Source organism: Acipenser ruthenus, chromosome 5 (genome assembly GCF_902713425.1).
Source record: "Acipenser ruthenus chromosome 5, fAciRut3.2 maternal haplotype, whole genome shotgun sequence".
In the NCBI taxonomy this organism is placed as follows: Eukaryota; Metazoa; Chordata; class Actinopteri; order Acipenseriformes; family Acipenseridae; genus Acipenser; species Acipenser ruthenus.
Window position 1 is genome coordinate 29319983 of NC_081193.1, and position 26187 is coordinate 29346169.

Sequence of the window (26187 nt, forward strand, 5' to 3'; positions counted from 1 at the left end):
CAGGAAAATGTTGATGCAGTGTGGTCGAGAGTTCACCTCTAAATAGGTGCATAATACAATCTGTAGCTTAAACCAGGACCGGTCACAGTCCGAAATCGAGAGAGATATCAAACAAGGTGAAATGAGCTGGTTTGACCATTTCAGAGCTGCAGTTGTGAGAACTGAAAACCACAGATTGCCCCATAGTCTAATACGACCTGGTAAAAACATTTAAAAAATTGATTTGGGTTTTGAGACCGACTGAGAAGAGGCCTGGGTAAGATGAAACAAGATGTGATCACAGTTAAAGCGTCCACACATGTTTTATGAGTAAAAGAATAATCTTGCTGTTGACTTTTCAATAGAGCCTTTCAGGTTTCTATCTCAGCGTGACTGGAACCTGCAGCACAGCAGTCAGAGCATTTTATTTGCAATTGCAAACAAATATGTCGTTGTGATAGAGAGAGAAAGGATCGATGCTGTAAATCTCCCTCCCGATTAGAAAGGGCGCCGTGTAAGTGGGAAGGTAAGCTGCCTCCTAGATCTGCCACCTCGGTGGTAGGTGGAAACCAGAAGGTAACCATATTAGGAGGGGCGCGTAGCTGCAAGTACTCAGGACGATTCCACTGCAGTCAGCTGCGGGGCAGCCCTCTATTGGAGAAACCATGGCGATGCGCTGATTGCAGGGAGGAGTTTTCTGGGTACAAAGGGGAAGCAGCTACGTCAGTACCTCCCCTTGCGCTGAGACAATAATTGACCGGCCGGAGCTGGTGTATGTTTGTTTTTTTTGTTACGTGTTTTTGTGTTTTCGTAGAGGAGCAGGAGGACGGGAGGCTGTTGCTACAGAGCCAGCACTAACCCCAGAGCACGCCCCTCATCGCATAGCACAACACAGCACAGCGCACACACCACAGTCCCCTTTGGAAAGAGCACAGTTTCGTGCACGGAGGATTGTGGTTAAGGAGTGTCTTTTTGTTTGTTATTTTTGGAACGTGGACCTTGTTTTGTTATGCCCCGATTACCATCGCTGGTATCGGGGTGTATTATTTTTCTGGTTGGATTATTTTTGTGAATATTTCTGTTCTTGTTTGGATTATTAAATTACTTGTTTTGGGAGAATATGTTTGGACATTTGCAGTCTTTTGCACCACATCATTCATCCTGTCACAGTCGTATATTTATAATCAGTCTTACAAATCCCTAATGAGACTTCCACTTCTTAAACATTTAATCATACTCAAAATTTATTGCAGGCTAATCATGGGTGAAGCACTGCAATTAGTGAGGTTTTAATTTGATGATTAATGATCTACATAACAGGGATGACACAAGCAGTAGCAATGTTCAAGCAAAACTACTGACTTAATTTACAAGCAGTTCCATTTTCCAGGGAAGTCTTATTTTCAGTGAAATCATTAAGGGTGTTCTGGAGAGAGTATATCAAATACATATTTAATTGTCCATAAACTATAATGCAGTCTGTACAATGTAACACTATGTATTAATGCAATACAGGATAAAATCATTCCAGATGCTTTAAAAGATGTTTGTCATAAAAATGGGAATGAAAACCAACCATCTCAGTTTACATACAATCTGAACATTGCTAAACTTTCCACACTACTATATCCAAAGCCTATAAAAAGCAGTCACTGGTTTGGCAGGAAGGAACCAATGCTATAGTTTATATTTCTTTTGTGAATTACAATGTGACCCTTTTTTTACAGGGGCTCCCTGGACATCCAGGAAATGAGGGTCCCGCGGGGATAAAGGTGAGTATAACATTGTGTTTGTGTCTGTAATAACAAGTGTTTTGATATGTTTTTCTTTTTCTAATAACATCTTTATTTCTTATAATTAATATGTTTGATTAAAACTATAATTATCCCATAATTATAATATATATATTGTAGTACTTAAAAGAAAATGGGTTATTCCTATTGTTTATTTGATTTAGTTCATAATGTAAGCAACTGAATTATAACACAACAGACACTCTTTATTTTTAAAAGAGTACTGTATGCAATTTATTGTAGCTAGAACGTTGAAATGTTCAGTATTTGTTAATGTGCAAAAATGTGTATGACACCAAATGTATTTTATTGCATTTATGAACACCATGATAACTGAGAACTGTTTCAAAATGCAGGGTGATACAGGTTTACAAGGTGAAAGGGGGCCAAAGGGTTCCACTGGAATTCCTGTGAGTTTGAGTTTCTTATTTTTAATACTTTTTATATTTAGTCTTCAATATGTCCCATTTTTAATATTGTAGCGAGTTGTACGGTACCTGGTAGGAGTTCCTCAGTGTTTGTCTGCATGCCAGGCGAGTGTGTGTGTGTGTGTGTGTGTGTGCGTGTGCGTGTTTGTGTAGTCAACATGACCGAGTGTGAAGGTCTGTGTAATGTATAACACCAAGTTTTGAAATTCCAATTTAAGTGAATGGAAGGTAAAGTAAAATAAACATCGATGCATGACTACATGGTGGGAGATTGTAAATCTGCCCTTATTCCTCAAGAGCATTCCACTAATTGACTAATATCTGAACGGGAATTATGAGTCACATTTTATATTATCTGGCAACAATTACCAGTTATAATAAAGTAATTAATGAGGTAATTAATACAGATTCTGTTACACAATAATAACTGGTAATACTTTTTATGTTAAGGTAGGATTGAGACAAAGTTTAGGGAAATCAAATGAAACAATACAAAATGTCTTTAAATGATACTAAATTATGTTGGCATTTCCATATGAATAAAATATCTCTTTGAGGTGTATCTCTCCGAGATGTCTTCAGAAACCATTGCTTTGCCATTGATGTGACTTCCAGTTTGTCTCTCATTTACAAAAGTTTAAAAATGTGATTGTTCTTATTGTCAATGAATAATACATGCTATAATTCTTTAGGGTGAGATGGGGTTACCTGGCATGCCTGGTTCATCTGGAATTCCTGGATTTAAGGTAAAGAGTTACTGTATTCCTTTGAATTTAAAATACACTTTTTTTCCTTCTCAAAAATAGCGATGCATGTATTAAAATCGCCAACAAAAGACTACCCGAGTACACAAACATCACGTGACTGACTGTCGAGAAAAGACAACAAAGGCGTCTGCCCAAATACACAAGCAGCACAAACGTAAAACTGCTGAGAAAAAACAAACCAAGCTTCCTGAGGAATTCCAAGAGAAACATTTACAATTTCAGCATTTCTAACAAACAATACCAGCTTGGAAGTGTCGAAGTTTTGTGTCGTGCTTGCTTTTGCCAGGATGTGTGATGCCGTAAAGTGAGTGGTGGTGTGTGTGCAACAGAGACACTATCTTAAGTACTATACAGTGCGCTGCACAATTAACAAGCTCTGTGGTTAATCTAAAACAACAACACTGTTTTATGTCAGTTTTGTACGATACACTGCATAATTGAGATTGTATCTTGTAAATGCATATTTATTTGATGTTTTTTTTCCTCAAATTGAGGGTGGTAAATTTAGGCTGCGTTTTAAATTCGAGGGAGTCTTAAATTTTTACAGTCATTTTATCGTATATTTTTTTTCAAAATGGTTATTGGTTATTCGTTATTTGGTTATTTAGCAAATAACAGATTTAATGAAAATATATATATATATATATATATATATATATATATATATATATATATATATATATATATATATATTCTGTATTCCAATTTCAACATTATACCAGTCTGCTAATACAGAGGAACAGTGAGCATGTCTGGAAGGGTAGAAATGAATGAGCAAATGTGTTAATAAAGGTTTGGGTCTTAATACACGGTAATTGCAAAACATAGTGCTTTGTCAGAATTCAGTCCTCCGACTGCTATTTTTGTAAACAACACTCCTCCTTTTGGAACTAGCGTGCCCCTGGATGTGCTGGGCTACACTTAAGGCACACTATATACACTATTTAAATGGTGAAGCGAAGTAGATTCCTTTACTGCAGCTGTAAGGTAGTAGTTCTGTAGTGCACAAGTTCACAGATTACTACATGGGGGAAGTTGCAAAAGTAGTTAAGCAGTAATACATTTTTTTTAAATTTTTTTTTTTGATACTGTTAGCGCTATATAGGGAATACATGTAGACCTGATTGAATCACCATTAGGTCCATAGTAATTAACTAGGGGTGTGCCGAGTACCAATAATAAATAGGTATACTGTATGTAACAAGTATGTCGGTTTGTGTGTGTGTGTGAGAGATATTGCAATGTTTTTAATGTGAGTAATGCACATCTGCACAACCCTAATATCAACCTAAAATAAGTACACGTATTAGTTAAAGAACAGCATGCTCATTGGTCTACTATGAATTATCATAGTTCTGGTCACAGACTGACTATGGAATAGAAGCTTAAGGTTTTTGGATGTTACCAATCATTATAAAATTGACTCCAAAAGATGAAGCCAAGCAATGCAACAGAACTTTTTTAGGTCAATTGTCATGGCTTGGAACAGTGTAATTATTTATACGGCTGGAAAGGATTCAGAATATGTTTGACATTGTGCTGAAAGATGCTGAAAAGATTCAGATTGTAATAAATCAGATATATAGATATATTTTTTTGTCTATTATTTTTGTTCAGTTTGGTCACAGTTGTATGTATGTGAATATTCCATTTTCCAGCATGCAGATATGTAGTTTTTTTAAATACTTGTTTTTGCGTTCTAATTCTACAGGGCAGTAAAGGTGGGACTGGATTACCAGGCATGCCCGGACTTCAGGGGATAGAGGTAGGCTGTTTCTGTCTTAACACTGTAACATCATGATGACAAATATAATCTTATCAAGGATAATAAAACATTTTTTGTTTTAATCATTTTTTCCAAACATTGGTGGCTTATATTCTACAGCTAAAACCCTGATTTTTTTTTTTTTTTAAAGTTTGTCTCTGGTGGGTTACTGGAGTTCACCAAAAACTGTTATACATTTTTGCACAATGTACCACATTACATGTTAAGTGTTCGGCAATATGGTCAATGTGTTTAGTGTAAGTTTGTTTTGTGGTAAATGTTATCATTTACATTTTATTCTTATTTTATATTCAGTATGGCAACCCAGTTATTTAATGAAAAATACAGTTATAAGGATCATTAAGGTCACTAACACAGCTGCCAACAAAGATAAGTAAGGTTGGGTGCATGACAAAACTCCATGCTGACTTTACATAAATTCAGCTCCCAGAACACATATATACATCTGATCTGAGGATCAGTTTATTCGGTGCAATAATATTACTACTAAAAAGAAACATAGTATTATAACATTTTTCAAAAATATTCAGTAGTACCAAATGTCTTGGTACTACTGAATATTTTCTAATATCTGGAGTACAGTCAGGCTTTCAAACACAGCTATCAGATTTAGAGCCCCTTATAATGCACTCAGAATACATGGTGTAGATGAAGGCTGTCCAGGGAAAGCTAGCTGGGCAATGGGGAACACTAAAAAGAGAAGAGCAGATGCCTTCTCGAACAGTATCAAACACCATAATATTAAAATGCTTCCAGACATATAAATTTGTATACCCATTTTTCTAATTACTGTGCTTCCTGGAATATGAACTGTAATGGTGTACAGTTTTTTTTTTTTGTCAAAATCATAAACATAAGATACAGTGCTACTTTAAATAGCACACACTTTTATGGATCATTCAGTTATTTACTAAATCACTTATTTTTCTACATATAAGTTTCAGTATTGTTCCAGATAAAAGATGAACAGTTTTCGTCCCTAGATATTGTATATCAATATTTTTGTAAACAACATTAAATTGCAATATGTTGTTATTAACCAGGGAAAGCCAGGTGAACCGGGAATGGGTGGTCAACCAGGACATCCGGGTTTGCCTGGGATTAAAGGACAGAAGGTATTTATGTACTTATAATACAATATTCCTGTTACAGTGTTAGGATTTAATAAACCATTTCCATTTACAGATTAAATAGCAAGACATGCAAATGAAGAGAAATCCATGCATAAAATATATTCAGCTGTTTACCATGTCTTCAAAATATACATGCATATGAAAACTGAGTTGATAAGTAGCACTTTATAATAGTAGGTGGTAATGTGGTGTTGCAATAAGTGAGCAAGTGGCCAAGTGCTCTGCTCATTTTCCAGGAGAGGAAGGAGCTCCATGTGACATTCCTGGATTTGGCTAATGCATATGGTTCAGTGCCACATGAACTTCTTTGGGCAGCATTTCATTTTTTCAGTGTACCGATGACAATAACAAATTTAGTGATTTGCAATTTTGTTTTTGAACTTTATAATTCAGCACTACATGACAATGCCTAGAAGTTGGAATAATGGCAGGATGCACCATTTCTCCACTGGCTTTTACCATGACAATGGAAGTAATTATTAGGGCATCAAAATGGGTAGTGGGAGGAGAGCGCTTGGCTTCTGGAATGTGACTACCACCAATTCGAGCATATATGGATGACATGACAACCATGACTACAACAGTAGCCTGCACTAATCGGTTATTAGGCAAATTAACCAATAACATTGAATTGGCACGAATGCCATTCAAGTCCACTAAATCAAGGAGCAGCTCTATAATTAAAGGTAAAGTAGCAGATAAAAGGTTCTACATTCATGTGGGAGAAGTTAGACAACAAGCAGCGGAAGGGTTGAAGAGCATAGACAGCAGTGCTTTACCGGGCAAACTGAAACTCTGGTGCTTTCAGTTTGGTCTACTGCCAAGGCTGCTGTGGCCACTGACTGTGTACAAGGTTTCTTTGACAACAGTTGAGAAGCTGGAAGCTTTAATCAGTTCATACATCAGGAAATGGTTGGGAGTTCCACTCTGCCTCAGCAGAGTGGGACTTTATGGTAAAGGAATACTGCAGCTACCAGTCTCTGCTCTAACCGAGGAGTTTAAGTGCACCATGGTCCGACTGGAAATGACATTAGTAGATTCACGCGACAGATGCATAAGGGAGAAAGTGGGCAGCAAAGAAAGCTGTGGAATCGGTGATATAATGGGGCACAGTGAAGAACTTATCTGAAGCAGCAGAAAGGAGCAGCAACTGGCTGTGGTTGAGATGGAAAGATTCTGGCTGGGGATCTCAAGCACAATAGAAAGAAAGCAACACTGATGTACGGGTAAGTAAACTGGGCTGAGTTGAGTGGGGGACAGAGGGGGGTGATGCTGGGACGCCAGAATCGCTGTCGAGCGCTCTTGAGGTGTTGTGGGCTAGTTGACGAAACACAGAGGACAGAAGGTGCCCACTTGAAGACCCCAGAGATGTACCCTACTTAGCTCAATCCAGGTGGTTGTCATGCTGATGCGCTGGGGAGACCGCACTGTGGTTGATCCCCGGAGCCAGCATCGCAGCCGTTGTGTGTGCTGATGCGCTGGGGAGCTAAAATAAGCTGATCCCTGGAGCCAGCATTACACTTCAGCCATCAACACCAGGCAGAAGGATATCTACATCATCAGATGGAAAGAAACTCAAATGGATGGAGATGCAGATGGATCACATTAGTTTACTGTAAAGCTGTGTCTTAGTTGGTGCTTATCTTGGCGAGAGCCGAGTTCAAATCAGCATAAAGTTTTAACATCTACTCTCATGTAATGGAACTCATTTATTACTGTTAACTGTGCTAGTCCTAAATCCCCACAATATAGTTCTGAATGAAATACTGTGAATTCACAACTGTAAAGCTAATTAAATTCAAAACATCTGAACAGGTAATGATGAATGTTGCCAAACAAAAGCAGGGGCAATTACTTGTGAAATATCAAATTCCTTCTGCTTAAGTTAATGCAGTCATATTAACTTAGCTATAAAATGTGTTTCCCAAACTAGTTAAATATATGAAAACCAAAAACAATTTTCTTTTTCCAAAACACATTTGTATGTTTTATGTGGAGGGAAAAACAGCAATTACCGAAAATTACAGAAAAATGTGAAACCACAAAAAACGCTTTATAATAAAGCAGTACTAGTTTGTTTTTTTATAGAATCATAAAAATATATATATATATATATATATATAAAATGTTGAACATCGTTATATACATACATGCATGCATTCACTTCATGAACTTACTGATTTAAAATCAACCAATGCATTAATCTGTATTTGCTTATAGCTGTTAGTGATGCATGAAACGAATTTGTGCACTTCTGCACAGAATCCACTGCTAACAATTATTGACTTGGAACTATCATTTATAAATATTGGCAGATTCATGCCACAGTCTGATTTCAGCTACTGCACCACTGTGTAAGAAAAACCGTATACATCAAATAACATACAAAGTGTATCTGCAGTATGTTGCTGCAAACTCACATATTAATGTAGTTTATAAACTAAAATCAATCTTGGAAAAACAACAAAGAAATAAGCAGATACTGTCTGCCAAAATGAAAAACTGTGCCCACTATTAGTCACTGTAAAGAAATGCACATGACTCAAATTTAATAATAAAAAAAATTACTTTTAAATAATATTGTTGTCTACAAAGCATTTGTAGTTCAAAGACAACTAGATAGATCGATATAAAATATATACTTATATTTACAATAAAACTCAGGGAACTAAAGATCAATTGAGGAACTGTGGCAGCTCATGTCCTACCACTCCCAATTAGAATGGAACTTCCGCTAAAGAATGACCCTCATAAAAGTTTACAACAGTAAAAGCATAGCAAAGGGTAATAAAGCGTACCTATAGTGAAAATATGGTAAACATAGTAAGCATTGTAAAAAAATAGCAAGTTATGATAAAGTATATTCATAAACATGGCAAACCAGCATAAACTATGTTAAATGCATATAACAAACTGCATTGTAAAACTGCAAAAATATCGTGCAAAACTACTGTAGCGAACCTTTAAAAGGGGCATCTGAAGCCAATAAAGTAATTCTCAATTTATCATGTGCATGCATTAACAAATAAAGCATTGTAGTCAACCTTTCTTTCTGAACAGCATGCATGAGAACGTATCTGTAGTGTCAGGGTGTAGCAGAAAAAAATAGTCCCCTTTTTTGACCAACGCACACCGACACATGTTGGTAAATCAATTACTATATTTATCAGGCCCTAACAAGGTAAAAGACTATATGAAATAAACAATAATAGATTAGCCTTTGTGCTGCACAGAGTGATTTTCAGGTATTTATTTCCAAATTTCTTTAACGGTTCCTTTAAATTACAAACTGCCAAATGTAATCGGCAGTATTATCTTATTTAAGCAATAATGATTGAGGCACTGGGCACTGGAAGAGTTGTTGGCCCAAAGGCAAAACCAGCTATTAATTCTGCTGCTTTCTAATGTAGAACATTGTCCTGAGTAGCATGAAGCCCACAACATAATGTAATACAGATTCAAATCTTTTGGCTCTACTGTATACTTTAAGCTAGAATAAATACCAGTCTGACTGCATAAGAAATCCATGCGGCCATTGGCCCTATACTTGGCCAACACTACATTACATATTTCATGTTTAGTTAACCAAGTAGTAAGATACTCTATCATATAATCGAAAAACTGTATGTGCCTATTTTTTTTTATTTTCATAAATGTGCATACGGTTCAGGTGCTGATATTTAGATCTTCCACTTTTTAGACAATTAAATGAACCCCACTGTGTTTTTGCTGGTGCATTGTGTGCTCCCAGGCACACATATTAATTCACTGTAATATAATGCCATAAGTTTTAGATGATATCAGTTCTAAAACAGTATCATATGGGCATTTAAATTACAATATAAGATTATAATAATTGTAGTACTGAAAAAAATAACACTCTATTTATTATTTTTCAGGGTGACAAGGGCAATCAAGGTGAAAGAGGAATCCAGGTATTGTTTACTAAATGTGGCACCCCCTAGTGTCCTTACTCAACTATGCAACCCCCTTATTGAGAGATAAGAGAAGGGGGAAGCCTAATATTCCAAATTGACCATGTTACTAACCCACAAACAGGAACAAAAGCTGATACAGTTCAAATAAAGTTTATTAAACAACCCTAAGTGCAACAGAAATACAATCTGAGGCAACATAGAGACAGTTGTGAAAATTCTAGTCATATATGTCTATATAACTTCTTAAATCAGAGGATTAATGAAGGCAGGCCCCTGCCAAAAGTCAGAGGTGATAGAGCAATCGTGCAAAGTTTAAATACTACTTAAATGAAGTGCAAAATACTCCCAAAGAAAACGAAAACACTCCAAAAAAATGCTAATCATGCAAAGGGTCACATTAAATCAATAAAAATATTAAAAGTGTACACCCTATGACTGTCACTACCCAGGAAAGCGGGGTTAGACTGCATCCAAAAATCACAAAGTCGCTTAAACTCAGTGTACTATCTACAGCACAATGTCAGAAAAAATAAAACTCTAAAGGACAAACATGTAAAAAAAAAAAAAAAAAACAAACAAACAAAAAAAACCTACCAATGGAACAACAATGGAGGGTGCGCTAGTGTTAAAGATCGTCTCTCCAAACCATTACCTTGGGTATTCAGTATGTGTTTACTATTTTTAGGGCTTCATGGGAGAAAAGGGAGAGCCAGGAAGACCAGGAAACCAGGTAAAGGACACAGGATAGAAACACTAAATATTAAGTATAGTAATAACTATATCTATACACATATTGATTTCTAAAAAATACAAATTACGTGTTGCTTAGTTTTGTTTTTTGAACATCAAAAGGCAGATATTTACATACAATGATTTGCACTGAAATAGGCCTACACATTTTTCAAAATATGTGAATGTTACAGTTCTGTATTAAAGATCCAAAAATGGCAAAATAAGGTTATTAAAATATTTAAATACATTTAAATGTATTTATTAGATGTAATAATACAAATATTATAATGCAGTCGCTCTCTAATTTATTTTGTCATAGATTCAGAATTATTCTACTACTGAATAACATTTTTGGCTGTGCCATTTTACAGGGTGTAGCGGGAACACCAGGATTAAAAGGAGTGGTGAGTATGTTTTTTTTTCTTTCCATTAGGATCACAGCAGCATATATGTTTTCATTACTGTAAATTACTTGTAATTCCACAAATCCAGTGTTTAAATATATTAAGGTGAACAATGTTCTATTGTTTTCAGTGCAAACAAATGCATTATATTCTAGTAGGGTGGGCAATGTTTTTATTAGATTTCAACAAACAAAACCCCAATAGGTTATTATCAATAGTTTTTACTTAACTTAAACAAAACTATTTTTAAATGCTTTTTTACGCACCAAATACAGTTGCTGCCCAGTGGCAATCTTGGATTTAAGTTTTGCACTCTACTGACTTTAGGTTTTAGAAAAAGAAAAAAAAAAAAAAAGATGTGTCATTAAAATATTAAAACTTTTCATTGGAAAAATTCATTCCAAGCTAGGTTGTGATTTGAAATTGAAAGATCTTTTTTTTTTTTTTACACTAGAGACTACCCCTAAAAACACATCTGTCACTCTGCTAAGACTGTCAGGAGGGCGTGGCACAGAGACAAGCGCTCTCTACTGCAAAAATGCATCTGCCTCATTTTTAAATGCATCGGTTATGTTTATAATATACAGAAATGTAACGTGTTATAGCATGTTTTAAAGGGCGTTTATTTGTCTTACAAAATTATAATTATACCTATTATGCAATACTAGTGTTTCTTAGGGGTCAAAAGTCATAATAACAACATTTTTTCATATTAATAATTTGTAAAGAATGTTATTATACAACATTGGATTAATGCATGTGCCACTGAAAAAGCAGCTAATGTGAATCTATATAAATAATTAATATGAAGCATTTTTTTTAATGTTATAAATGTAATCCATTTGAAACTAAATCTGTGCATTGCAAAGTCATGTCTTCCACATGTTTTAACTTCCTTTCTATATTACAATCAGTGTATTTAAACGGTCTAGCATTTGTAGAATCAGATCCACCGTGAATTGTATCGATGCTACTAGCCCTGTGAGGGTCTCCTAGAGAGTGACGTGAAGACAGGACTCCCGCGGGACCCACAGGATTCCCGCAGTACAGGAAAAAAATTGTTTTAAATTTTGCGGGATGGGATGGTACAGGAGTGAAGCTCACGGGAACGGGCAGAACCGGGAAATAAAAAAAAAAATAAACCTCTCAGGACGGGCAAGAACGGGATTGAAGCTTCCGGGAATGGGAAGGAACAGGACTACTCTGCCACCAGCAGCCAGGAAGAGTGTTTTTTTACCATCGTCACTGCTGTCAATCACTCATCTGCTTGCAAACGTGCCTTTTAAATGTGTCCCGCGTGTTCTTAACAGAGTTTTTACACGCACTAATCATGTTATTTATATATGTGCATTTAGCGCATTTGAAATACTGTTCACGCTGCACATTTCTAATATTGAGACAGAAGTTATGATTTAAGATGTTATACACTGCAAGGTTTGCATATCGTTCTGTCTTGTTACTTCTACCAAATGTATAGATCGCATACATAACCCCATGTGTTAATAATGACATGTCTAATTATGCACAAAAAGGAATGTTGCTTCCCCGTACCACTGTTTGGCGCCTTCGAACACTCACAACAGCAGTTGTTGTCATTGTCTCAGCGGGAGAGAATTTCGACTGGACGCTTGTAAAAACCTGATGCGCTTAATCCAACCTGTATATCTTGAAAACCCCACCGGACGGTTACTAATTCAAAGAGGTGTGTTTTCCTGACACATAACACTAACCAATCAGCATTGTGGGTAAAGTTTCGCAGTACTGCCCCCAAATACGTATCTGATTTTTTTTAAATGTTCAGTGTCAGATTATCATGCTGTCTGATATGCAGAAAGTTTAAAAGGTATTAAATATATTAAGAACAAAGTTGTAGCTGTAAAATAATTTGAACAGTGAGGCTGGTTCGAAATAGGAAGACAGCAACCGGAAATGGCGGTGCCACGCATTTCACTCAGAGTGCTGCTTGTCCTTACAAAAACTTTTAGGCATTGAAATCTACCAAGAACATTTTTACTTTATTTGTGCCGAATGTAATCTAGCTTAATTTTACAGTCCAAAGAATGATATTTTGTGAGATTTATATAATATTTTGAGAAATAATTATTACGATTAATACGGCAGGCTTCATTGTCTTTTGAGATATGTAGTGACTTTAGAGCTCTGTAAACGTAAAACTACTCAAACATACTTAAATATGTTAAGACAGACGTGTAGTGGAGAAAAAGTTATATTGGAAAATATATTTGTTTTGCAATTGATGATTACTGGGATAATCTTACATCGATTTCAAAACTGCTGCATTGACGATTCGCACACTGTCCTTCTCATAGGGACAGAACCCGATCACACCCTGTTTGCCGCTCTAATTCTAGTGATTCAGGGAGTTCAGCAAAATCAAATTACGTATTTTCCAAGAATGTAGTTTTAGAAATGTATTTCTACAGTCAGGATTTTCAATTAGTTTTAAAGTGCGTGGCACTTCTAAGATAGTAGGATACACCCATCTCATCGAGGCTGTAGGGGGGAGTGTGTGGCAGGGGCGTTTTCCAGTGGAAGCTTTTCAAAAAAGGGATTATAATGGTACATTCTGCCGAATTTTCGTATGGTTTAAGCATGTGCTAGACTAGTAGTGGTCTGCTTGTGTCTGACAAAGTACTCCATTAGTGCAATGAAGGAGCTTTATTTCAGCACTGCTCACAGCAAGGCAAGATCAACAAGAAGAAACATGGACTATGGAATATGGACTATGGAATATGCAATGCAGTGCAATGTGTGTGGAATTGGTGGCCACACCTTTAATTTTGGCCACTTGTAATATGGGAAACATCATGCTGCATCTCCAATGCTCAGTTTTAGTGAAGCCCTGATCTGAGAGCATGTAACACATACAGCTCTTATGACAACATGTTACTGTTTATTTTTCAGTAAAAGTTTAAATTACATTGAGTTCGTTCTACTATTTACTATATTAAATACACCACAGCAATTATATTTCAATACATTTTTGATATTTTCGTTAGCACAATCTGAGAGCTAAATTTAGTGAATGTTTTTTTTTTTTTTGTAAGTGCATTTAATTTTGAATTCACTAAATGTTTTGTTATTTTGTTATTTTCAGAAATTACAGTCCCAATTGTTTCTATGTGTTCTGCTTTCATCTTAAAGTGGTCAGTTTGAGAAATAAATGTTGTTTTCCCTGCAACAGCTGACCCTGCTTTAGTCCAAAACCCAGCTACGTACTGTTTTCATTATGGTAACATCTAAAATTACCGACATGCATGCTTCTTTGGCTGAGATATTATCAGCTCATTATCTAATTAGGGAATCTGCTGCACAATTAAATCATCCTTAAACTCCTGATGGTAAACAATGTAACCGAATCTATTTTACCTGGAATAGTTGTGGCTGCTAACAAGATACAACAGATACAACAGATAACAGTTTGTGTTGACTCAAAACTTTATTTAGGCACTCTACGACTTGACTGGTGAAAGATAACGTTGGTTTATTTGAGTTTAATAAGAAAACTTTTTTTTTAGCTTGATACGATAAACTTTTCACTTCCTTTTTTGTTTAAATATTGAGCTTTGTGCTGTATTACAGCACTTCATTAAAGTTATTTTCACAGCATTTTGTTAATGTCGCGTGTCCAACACATAATCCTTAAGTGTATTTTTATTTTTCGCTGTTCTTGTTCTAAATTTCACTTGCAAGCATTGTATCTCATCAGCTGACAAGGGATCAGCTGATATCCCACCTTTTTTTCTTAAAGGTGTACAGCCTCTATACATGAACTCCCAAAATGACAAGCACCTATTGGACCTTTTATGTATTATATCTTACAGTGCGATAATAGGACCAAAAAATGTACTGAATGATAATACCTGAAAATAATCTTAAGATTTTTAAATAAAATGGGGCTCCCGAGTTGCGCATCCAGTAAAGGCGCTCCACGTGGAGTGCAGGATGCGCTCTATTGTCGAGTTCGAGTCCAGGCTATTCCTTTCCCGAACGAGGATGGGAGCTTCCAGGGGGCGGCACTCAATTGGCCGAGCGCCGCCCTGGGGGAGGGAGGGTTAGGTCGGCCAGGGTGTCCTCGGCTCACCACACACCAGCGACCCCTGTAGTCTGGCCGGGCGCCTGCGGGCTTGCCTGTAAGCTGCCTGAGAGCTGCGTTGTCCTCTGACGCTGTAGCTCTTGGGTGGCTGCATGGTGAGTCTGCAGTGTGAAAAGAAGTGGTCGGCTGACTGCACACGCTTCGGAGGACAGCGTGTGTTCGTCTTCGCTCTCCCGAGTCAGCACGGGGGTGGTAGCGGTGAGCTGAGCCTAAAAATAATTGGCCATTTCCAAATTGGGGAGAAAATAATAAAAATAATTGGCAATGACTAAATTTATAAAAAAAAAAAAAAAGATTTTTAAATAAAAGTAGCCGGCTTATTTGAAAACCCTGTATTACAGTGCTTAAAAAACTTAGAACATGGTTTAAAGTAGTAAAGAGAAAGGCTCGTTAAAAGCCAAATGAGTACTTACTTGTTTACCATGGTGACATTATTTATTCCTTATAAAACTTAATGCAAGTGTTTGCAGTTGGATATTTGTGGGGGGGTGGTTTACGCTATAACCTAACTCGCTTTCTTATTCTTACTGTGGTTGGCTAGGGCTAACCAGTGATTGGATAATGTTTTTTGGGTGGGTTTGTCTGCAAGTCTGGTAAACGTAAAGCTAATTCTCTGACAAGATAGAAAATCTGTGTTTTTCTAAATTATTTCATATCAAATGGATTTATAGAATCCCTGCCCATATAAAAAAACAGTGTACCACAGGAAACACAAAAATATTGATGTTCTTTTTACTCATCTGAAACATTGTATTCCATCGCCATTCCTAATAGAAAGGTGAACATGGAGAACCTGGCATAAGAGGCCAACATGGCCATCGAGGAGAACATGGTCTACCTGGCATGGTGGGTCCTTCAGGTCCAAGAGGATTAAATGGAGCTATGGGACCTTCTGGACCACCAGGAATAGAAGGGAGACCTGTAAGTATTTTCTTTCCTTCTGTGTAATTCATATAATTACACCAAAGTAATTGTTTTTTTTTGGTATAGAGCCAATCAAAAGTCTTGCCATATGATCAATCTCCTTTTCTAGAAGTGCAGAGATATACGGTATGTGTTTACATTCAATGGCTTTTTAGATTTTTGAATTGTGTTCAGGGTGTGACCATATCTTTTGATTTGATTGAATAGCACCATATAATAGGGATGTTACTCAAGCTACTAAACAAATATGTGTATACAAATAACATGCATAAAAGTAACTTCCTTACCATCAGTGCCCTGAACTAGTTTTATCTTTAGTTGTAACTGCACTCATTTATATCAACAACTAACCTACATATATAATTATTGAAAACTACATTTTCAAATATAGTACATTTATAAATATTTCTGTATTAGCTGTAGCCACAAGAGGGAACCATGAACTCTGCGAAGAAGTAATGAAACACCTAACTGTAGGTGGAAGTGATAAAAAAAAAAAAAACGTAGCTGCTAGTATAGAAATGGATTGTATTCAATATGAATTATAATACCTGTATAGCTAAAAACAAAAAAGCTCTTTGTTCTGAGGGAATGAAGTTTCAACTCAATAGGAATCATTTACCAGTGACCTACAATTTTCAACCCAGTCTATGTTAGGTAAGGAATCAATCAATCAATCAATCAATCAATCAATCAATCAATCAATCAATCACAGTAAGTCAACAGATTCGCATTTTCAATAAGGGTTAATTTTCAAGGGTTTATTTAGTATTTAGCGTGTGACCTGAAAGATGAAAAGGATTTGCCCAGTATGACACACTTTGAGAGGTACTCTTCACACCACATACTAACTAAAATATACAGACATCGTATAGCTATCACTAGTCAAACATATAAATGTAATGTAGTAATAATGACTCAAGAATTACCATAAAAACAAACATCATGCTTGCTGATACTCTTCTATATTTTGTATTTCTTCCTCTGTAATTCTGGAATGCATTGCTAAAGTGAATCTACATCTTACTTTATATTAACAGGGAAGAGAGCTTTCAGAAGACTTCATTCGGCAGATTTGCTTGGATGTCCTAAGAAGTAAGCTGTATTTTATGGTTTTGGGAAACATTTACAGTACACCTGTGTCAACAACTGCTAAGGCGTTCTGTCATATTCCCTGTATAGTTCTTAAACATGGAATAGGGTTATTATGCAGCAGTAAAACTTTCCTTATAACATGAGCCTGTTTAATTTTTCCTAATCATAATTAGACAGATAATATTTTGACTTTATAAAGGAAACCTTAAAACGTATTCACGATTTCACCATTGCCTGTAATACCTTGCGTGCAATGGGGTTCTGGTGTAAATAACCAGTCAGGTCAGCAACTAATGTGCAGGGCTACAATGAAATGAGGTGTGTAAAATAGCTGATGTTGAGATAATTGCTCTTTGTTTTGATTTCTGACGTCATTATAGGCAACTGTGAAAAGGTCAATTCTATTAAAAATAATGGTTAACAGTACTTTGCATCCTGAAGGTTTAAAAGGGGGTTATCAAGACAGTTGTCTTGTTGGTTCTAGTGCCTCTCAGATATTTGCAAATGTTATTACTCATGAGTTAAAGCTATGCAAATAGTGCTCTATATTTCTCAGCATTAATTTAAGTTTCAGAAGGATCACCAAAACAAACACTACCTGTATATCGTAGTTGCCACAGATTAACAGATATATGTCTTTCTTCTTGTTATCTGTTCAACTGTAGCTCAGTTGCCCTCCTTCTTACATAACGGAGGGACTAGAAACTGTGATGTTTGTCAAACACGAAAAGGTTCCGCTGGGCCACCAGGACCTATCGGGCCCCAGGGTTCCAGAGGATTTCCTGGCTTACCTGGTTCAAATGGCTTACCGGGGCGTAGGGGTTCACATGGCCTTCCTGGTATCCCTGGACTTAAAGGTAACTCTGATGCCTGACATTAGAATGGAATCAAATGTTGTTTTACAACATTTCATACTGTATAAATATATGAACATTGGTTTACACCAATGGTAAACTTGATTAATATGGATTAGAAATTGACACAGTGTGTATGGTATCTCTTATTATTATATGAAATGTCATTTGATGCAGTTTGAGGGGCCTGCTCAAACAGTTTGATATGATTTCTGTTATACTAAAAGACACACGACATTTCAGTTATAATAACCTACACACGACATATAACTTATATAACTATTTTACTTTTATGTTCATAAATCTCAAAAACAAATATTGCAATCAGGAACTACATTAAAATGTGAAAAAGTATTTATTTATTTTATTTTTTTAGAATTGTGTCATCTCTGATATTATTTACAGGAGATGCTGGTGAAATCGGGCCAAAAGGAAACAAAGGCATAGGAAAACCTGGTGATCCAGGCAATCCAGGTTTACCAGGTAAATATTTCAATCGGAGCAATCTCTTCCTAAAACCAAGTGATGTTCAGCACAGGGAATGAGTGCACTTGATTTTGATGTGAATAATTCTGTAAAATGCCAAGATGGATCACAACGAGTAATCATAAAAAAACAACACAAACAAATTAAGACAACACAACAATACACAAACAATAAGACAACAAAACAAATTAAGTTGAAGAACCAAAGTAGACCAAAGATGACCAAGAAACAATTTGGCTTCCATAATGACATTTCCATAATAAGGTATCAAGTTACATAGAAGTGTCTGAAGATGTCTATAAGTATGCAATAAGGACCGACAGGGTGTCCTTCATACGTCGAATATGGACGCCTCGGGGCATTGTGAGGCACGAGACGAAGTCCATATATTCCATGTATAGGGACGCCCAGAAGGGCCTTATTGCATTTATAATCCAGGTCAAACAGTGGAAAAAAAAGCATAAGTAATTTTTAGGGCAAAAAAATATTGTTTATTAAATATCCTTATGCCAATAAAGGGACCACAAAAGTAGTCCCATATATAACTTTGAACTACACACTAAGTTAAGCTGAGTAAATTGATTTAATTGAAGCATGCAAACGTAATTAAATATATATTTTTTTGATGTGTTCAATTTTACATTGCCATTGAAAAGATCCACCAGGAGGCGGAGTTGAGACGGCACAGAATTCATTTTTTTTTCTGTGAATGCAAGACGCTGTTGTTTCAGCAGAATGAGAGTAAAAAAATAAAAATAATGACATGTAGTATTTTAGTCATGTTTCAAGGTCTGTGATTATATTTCATAAGTTATTTCAGAAGTGCTGAAACAGGAGATTTAGCATTTTGGAAAAAACGGTACGTCATGGGCGGAGCTATATCTATTTGGATTGAACTGAGTCATCATTGATGAGAGTTAGAGGAATCAAATGAAATGTTGCTACTCAAAAATAAATATATAGGGTAGCGGATGCATTGTGTTTTTTAACAGTAATTAGTGAATGTTTGTTTTACCCCTAGGTCCAATAGGTCCACCTGGAATTAGCAAAGAAGGCTATCCAGGAAAGCCTGGTCCCATAGGACACAACGGGGACCAAGGGAAGCCTGGAATACCAGGGCCCCCTGGGGAACCTGGAATGTGTGACCCATCTTTGTGTTATAGCGTAATGGTGGGAAGGGATCCCTTCAGGAAAGGGCCAAATTACTGATCTTTTGATACTTGACCAGCCAGACTGGATGGTGCTTAACTAATGAATACACATCTTTCAAGTCTCAGGAAGATCACTTTTTAACAGTTTCTCCTGTAATGGGGGCAGGAGTACTTCTATTTCACACACATGTATGAAATGGCATACACGGGCATACATGTATGAAGCAAGATTAGGTTAGGATACTAGACACCTGTTCTACGTAGCCTCTAGAAAATATGCTTGAAATCAATGCTCAATAGAAATTCACACAATGGCTTTGATTTATGCACAAAACAGTTTCTAATGATCTATCTACTGCCATTATTAACACCATTGTGTTTTTTTTGTATTTAGTGGTTGGTAACAAGAAGCAAATATATCACCTCTTGGGGAAAACACCAATGGGTGTTGGTATTAAGATTAGATTAGATTGAAACAGGTAATAGTTGCCATCATCAGCGTTCAACACTTTAGAATTGCACTCGTATCCAAAGGTGAGCAGTTAAAGTTGGCAACGTAAAGATAACATATCAAAAATGTATAATTCAGTACAAAAATCATATACATGTACACCCATGTATGTTGAACTTAGACAGCTATACTTGCCTTTTATACTCAATGTTGCTTTTTCTATACTTAGGTTCCATGATAAATGCCATGATTACATATGCGTGGCTAAGCCACAGTTTAAACTTATTCAGTGATACTTTTATAAGATTAATACCTGCCTTCTGGTTTTTAAGAGACCCAGACAGAACTGACCATCGACAGTGCTGATCTTGCTTTCCTGATATTGTGAACTGGTGATAAAGTAACTTTTGCTTAAGCTTTACCAGATGTTACTATAAAGTTTCTCTCACATTTTAAACCCTAAAGGCAGTCCATTGTGTGCAGCATTGCAGATTCACTGGCGCTATTTTCATAAAGTTGATGACCCATTTAATTATGTTTGCTGTTTTATTGGTATAGAATGGTTAATTGCATTGCTCACAGATAAATAAATGTCTTCTTATTTGTTCAAGATGAACAACAATAAATTAAATTACCTTCTCTTTATAGTTAACATTAACAGTAAACTATTAAGCTGTTTTCACTGTTCCAGGCTTTTTAGTTTTGAATATGTAGATTCTTTTTTTTTTTTAACTTCAGTAAATGTTTCTGAAACAAGTCAGTCATTGATAGAAATCTAATGTCCAATTGTCCATCCACTTTGTTGCTTTTTAGAAAAATCTAAAGCAAATGTGTGAGATCATGAGTGTTCTGTTGAGATCTTTACTGCACTTGGTTACATGCTACTGCTCATGCTTTGGGAACACAAGAATAATAATATTAGGTTATGTGATACAGCTCATCCCAGTATTCATTTTCAGCCAAGGAATAAGCACATATTGATATTTATATTGATACATCCATTGTTTTATGTTGCTTTGTAATCATGCACTGATTATCGAGTGCATCTTGTATCTTCAGCCTATCTTTTTAAATGTTTAATTAAATAAAGCTTGGAGACAGTAGAATCAGCAAATAGTTTCAAAGCCCATACAGCAAGATTCCTTATTGTAAGTTACTGGCACTTTTCATGATTTGCTTTTCTTCAGTTTTGGTAAATACTATTTAATTTAGAGCACCACTTTAATTTATGTTTACCATTTTACTGATATTTCTTGTATTTTATTTCTTTTTACATTTCATATTTTAATAGCCATATTTTACCTTAATTAAATGCTCAACAAAATTGCACCACAAATACATGGTGAAATACTATGTATAAGAACATACAGGATTGTCGCTTTTGGTGAATGTTTTTTTAAAAAACAAAAACCTACACCATATATTGAGTTTGTTAGAATACATTAGTCTTTTTAGCTTTTTTAATAAACAAAATGGCAAAAATCAAGCTAATTTTATGAATCCCAAGATACTGAACAATTCAACAAGTAAATAGTTAAGGAAGTAACGTGATTCTCTTGGCAGTGATACAGCTAATAAAATTGACTCACAGACCATTTCAACCCATCTGGGGATTGACATGGTTACTTTTTGCATTCCTCTGTTTTCATGCAAAAACGATTGCAGAAAATGAAATCGCTTGAGAGAGAAGAGTGTGATTAACCAGCTCTAGGATATTTGTAACAATATTATATGGTTCAATATTAGTAAACACATTGTTGTTCAACTTCATCCATAGCTTTGTTACATAATCATGTTGAACTTTAATGATACACTTATTTTGTTAAGTATTACATTAGCTAGAGTTTTGGATATGTTTTGGTGAAATGGAAATGTAAAAACTCAAACGTTGTGAAAGGTAAAACTAAATATATTGTTCAGCACATACAAGCATTTTCATTGACATGCAACTTTGCAGGATTGAAAAAGAATTTCATGCATGACCTAGAAAACAAAAAAAAATGACCAAGAAATTATGGGGAATTCCTGGGTGCCAAAAATCTACAACTGTTTCCCATGATGGATCTGCAAAGGTTTATACAAAAATCGAACTGGGGAACAATGTCACAATTTTCAAAGTAATTTACTGTAATCTCTACTACTTTTTGTAACTTGATTTCTGGTTTTACATTTAAAGTATTACAATTGGATGTATTCATAAAGTATTGGTGTGCCAGTAAATACTTTTAAGTCCTACCATTTACTGTCATGCGACTGCTTTATGAATATTTTATAATACTTTTATTTTCATTATCCAGTGGTTTGTTTCATTGTATTTTAATTGCAAAAAATAAGTCAATAATGATGTGTGTTATTAGATACAGTTCTACTCATTTCTGTTTCATTGCTGCATATTTTAATTTTTCTTGGACTAATGGTAGGTTAATAACTTTCTGAAGTAAGCTTACTGAACAGATTCATTCTATGCATGGAATTGTGCTTAAAACCTTGCTTTTGTTAGTTTGGGAATTACCACCTCATCGACTGATCATTTTTAGTATGTTTATCAGTGTCATTTCTGGTAGCAAATTCTAGTTTAAGTTTTATACTACAACTTGTGTAATGGCCTCTGCTGTCTTGAACATTAATAAATACTTTTTTTTAAATTACTTCTGTGTTTATTCATTACATTTAATCTGTAGTGGTGTTAATCTCCGTCCTGGAAAGCTACTTTGAGTGTGGTGACTAATTGTAATCCTGGAAAAACTGTCATTATTTGCATGACATGCCAAGAGAATGTAATTAAAGCGAGAAAATCCTCTGAAGACCTATATAAGTTGTCTGAGAGTCACTATTCAACAACAGTAATGACAAAGCAGAAGGATCTCAGTGGCTTCACAAGGGTCACGATAGTGGGCCATGCAACTGGCTCGTCCTTCAACTAAGTGGCTGTATTGACCAACATGTCCATCACAAAAGTCTTCCAGGTGTTTCTGGAAAGGCAACATTTGCAAAAGCCAACACCGGAAAGCAAATCCCTGGTCACAAATGGGTCGTGACGGATTGAGTCTTCACATGTGTGCAACGTATTGTGACAAGCAACTAAAATGCATCTGTGACCCAAATCACAGAAACCTTCAACACTGGAAAAGACACACCTGTTCACACGGACATGTAGCTCCAAGTAATATTTTGGCTGGTTAGTGTAGTATTGTGCCTCTAAGCCCTTTATTGGTAATGAGGGTTAAAGCTATACTTGCCAGTGCTACATTTATAAGTAATTACATCTCAACAGCATGCCAATGAAATACCTTATGAAAACAGTATAAGCATTCCAGGATTACCTGCATTGTTAAGGTCATGGAAAACTAAGCAACTTTTTTAGATTATTCACCAAGTTGCTGAAATCAAAAAGTTTGGAGTATGTTCCTTGAGCTTTGCACTAGTGAAAATTGCTTGAAAATAGCAATTTAAATACTTTGCTTCAAAAGTTACCATAAACCATTCCCTAAAAGTTGCTGGGTGTTCAATAGCCTCAAGTAAAACACAGCACTATATTCTGATTCTTCCTTCTATGCAAAACCTAAGTTTATATTGAATTAAATTACCTGTTTAGACACCTTATATTTTTCAAACAGCATGCTTCAATCCTCCTTTGTTGTGTTCAAATCTCAGTTCAGTGTTTATCCATGTATATTATTTAAATGTTTGAGGTTTATACGTCCTGTACTTATTTCTTAGAAAGTGTGCCCTCCAGTGTTTGCAAGTATATTGTTTAAGACATTACTTACTAGCAATGCCATTTTCAGACATAAAATACATATTTTATTCACTTTTCTCTGCATTACTTTTTTTCATTAATGTGTTTACTTCTGCACATCCAGTATCATCATCCTGGATGCAGAAGAATCTGTCAATGAATTGCCTACAACCAGCCCTCTATCAAATGCTATATATTGCAGATATTTACATTGTTTTTCTTTTTTTTTTTGGTCCAATTGAATTTTATATTATATCTATTTAAATATTACTGTAAATGTAGAAACATTATAGAAACTCCTAGCACACGAAATAAAATTACTAAAAGGTGTTGATGCTATTCAGAAACCCTAAAAATGTAATCCTATAGCTTTAAACTAGCACAAGGTCTGAGGACTTAATTAATTATAAATATTATTTTACTTTGACACTGCCAATTTACAAATTAGGGCTATCTGGTTATCCTGTTCCATAATTCTGACAAGCTGTAAAATAGATTGGTGGTCTGTTCTGAGATGTGATTTGCACACACTCTAATGCAATGTGGTAAGTAAATTACAGTTGCTGACATTGCAAACCCACTGGGATTATTAGTCCTGTTTAGTTTTCAAGGCTATTATAAACCAGACCTTAAATTTTCTGGAAATTTTCTTGGGACATCAATTTATACATTAAAGTTGCAGTGATCCACAATCATGTTTTCACAATCTGTTTATTCCATTCTTCCAAATGTTGTCCTTTGTCCACTCTACATTTCCCATCCTCTCTTTCTGACACTTTCTCTGCAAGCTAAATAGACACGTTGTTGCTAATATTTGCAACAGTGGGTATACATTTGTATGGGTCATCATTGACAGAATAGATCACAAACCGAAAAAGGAATTGTTTTACTGGAAGCACCAACAGAGCTGTTTTCCCCTCCTAAAGAATGTTGATGTAATTGCTTTCCCCCTATGTGTCAGAAGGGGCTCCCACCATGTGGTGTCTCGGCAGGAGAAGAGAGCGAGGAAATGGAGAGTGTGGAGCATCGTTACATACAGGGAAAGGGGTCAAGGAGATGTCTGGGATCCCACCACAGGTGGCCTTCGAACTTGTCCCTGACACCCCAACTGACCATGAGAAGCCCACCCCAAAGAACCCTGCACACAAGGGAGACCAGAAGAACATCACCTGTCTTCTGGCAGAGGATGGCTCCCTTCGAAGGGATCTGGAGAGAAAAGAGCAGAGTAGAAGACCCTAGCCCTCTTGTTCATGCCCTCCAGATCTGTCAGAAGGGAGCCATCCTCTGCCAGAAGACAGGTGATGTTCTTCTGTTCTCCCTTCTTTTTCTCCATCTCCCAAAGGAACTGGACCTGCAAGCGCAAAAACACCCCTTGGGACCGCTGGAGCTGTAGGTCCAACAAGGTGCTCTTCTCATCGTACGCACTCTGCATGAGTTGGTCTCCTAGCGCAAAGGCTGCTCTCCAGCTTGAGCAGCTCCATTTCCAGCTGCTCAATCTGTGAATCCCTCCGCCTGCTCGCGCCCCATGTGAAATCCTGACAGAAGATCTTGATCTGCGTCTTCCCCACGTCCCACCACTGGCACCAAGTGGGGAAGCAAGATCATCTGCCGTGCCAGATTGTCCAGAAGTCTGGAATGACTGTGTAAAGTGCTTGTCCTCCAACAAGCCATTGTTAAAGTGCCAGTAGGCAGTGGCGTGCTAAGCACGTCACAGCCACCAGGTTGTGGTCCATGAACAATGTTGGCTTGATGTTGGAGGAGTGAACGCAACACACGTGGTTCCGCAAGATGTAGAACCTGTTGATCCAGGGCTGAGACACCTGCCCCCTGCTGAGCGGTCAGCTCCTTCAGAGCTGCTGATGAGAGCGGGTAGGATTCTTGCCCCACCCTGTTTGCGGCCTCCAGAGTGCAGTTGAAATTACCCCTGAGGACCACAAACTGCTTGGCGCTGATGGTACTCATGGAGGTCAACATCTGGCGAAAGAACTGGACTCCCCAGACCCAAGGACAGAGCGTACAAGTTCAATAGGTGAACGATACTATCTCCATCCTGGAACCGGTGGTGTAAAACACAGCCTGGCGTGATGTAGATCACATCGAGTACCGTGGGAAGAAAGGAACGGGAGAAGAGCATCGCCACCCCACAAAATGTTTCAGTAAGGTGGCTCAAAGACACTTTCCCCCCCAACTCCAGTAGCCAGTTGGCTTTGGCCTCTGGAGTGCTTACACAGAGTAACCTCTTTTTTTCAGGTAGTAGGTTACCTGGGCCCTGAGAAAATGGTCCTTACATTCATTTACATTCAGTGTACCAATGTGAAACATGGTCATGTCAGGGTTTGTAAGGGCTGTGGAGCTTGTCCACTCATGATTTTGTTTTTATTTTATTATATATATATATTTTTATTTATGT

General features: G+C 36.5%; 1 protein-coding gene across 1 annotated transcript in view; it reads left to right on the plus strand.

Annotated features, from left to right (window-relative positions):
• Positions 1 to 22686, plus strand: part of LOC117402494 (collagen alpha-1(XXI) chain-like) — a 90270-nt gene extending 67584 nt beyond the window's left edge. Inside the window, exons 17-29 of the mRNA XM_059023966.1 lie at positions 1707 to 1751; positions 2129 to 2182; positions 2893 to 2946; positions 4679 to 4732; positions 5797 to 5868; positions 9786 to 9821; positions 10510 to 10554; positions 10928 to 10960; positions 15852 to 15998; positions 17042 to 17096; positions 17762 to 17953; positions 18356 to 18433; positions 19458 to 22686. Of these exons, the coding sequence (XP_058879949.1) occupies positions 1707 to 1751; positions 2129 to 2182; positions 2893 to 2946; positions 4679 to 4732; positions 5797 to 5868; positions 9786 to 9821; positions 10510 to 10554; positions 10928 to 10960; positions 15852 to 15998; positions 17042 to 17096; positions 17762 to 17953; positions 18356 to 18433; positions 19458 to 19645 (1053 nt within the window). The 3' untranslated portion in view covers positions 19646 to 22686. The remainder of the gene's footprint in view (positions 1 to 1706; positions 1752 to 2128; positions 2183 to 2892; positions 2947 to 4678; positions 4733 to 5796; positions 5869 to 9785; positions 9822 to 10509; positions 10555 to 10927; positions 10961 to 15851; positions 15999 to 17041; positions 17097 to 17761; positions 17954 to 18355; positions 18434 to 19457) is intronic.
• The last annotated feature ends 3501 nt before the right edge of the window (positions 22687 to 26187 follow it).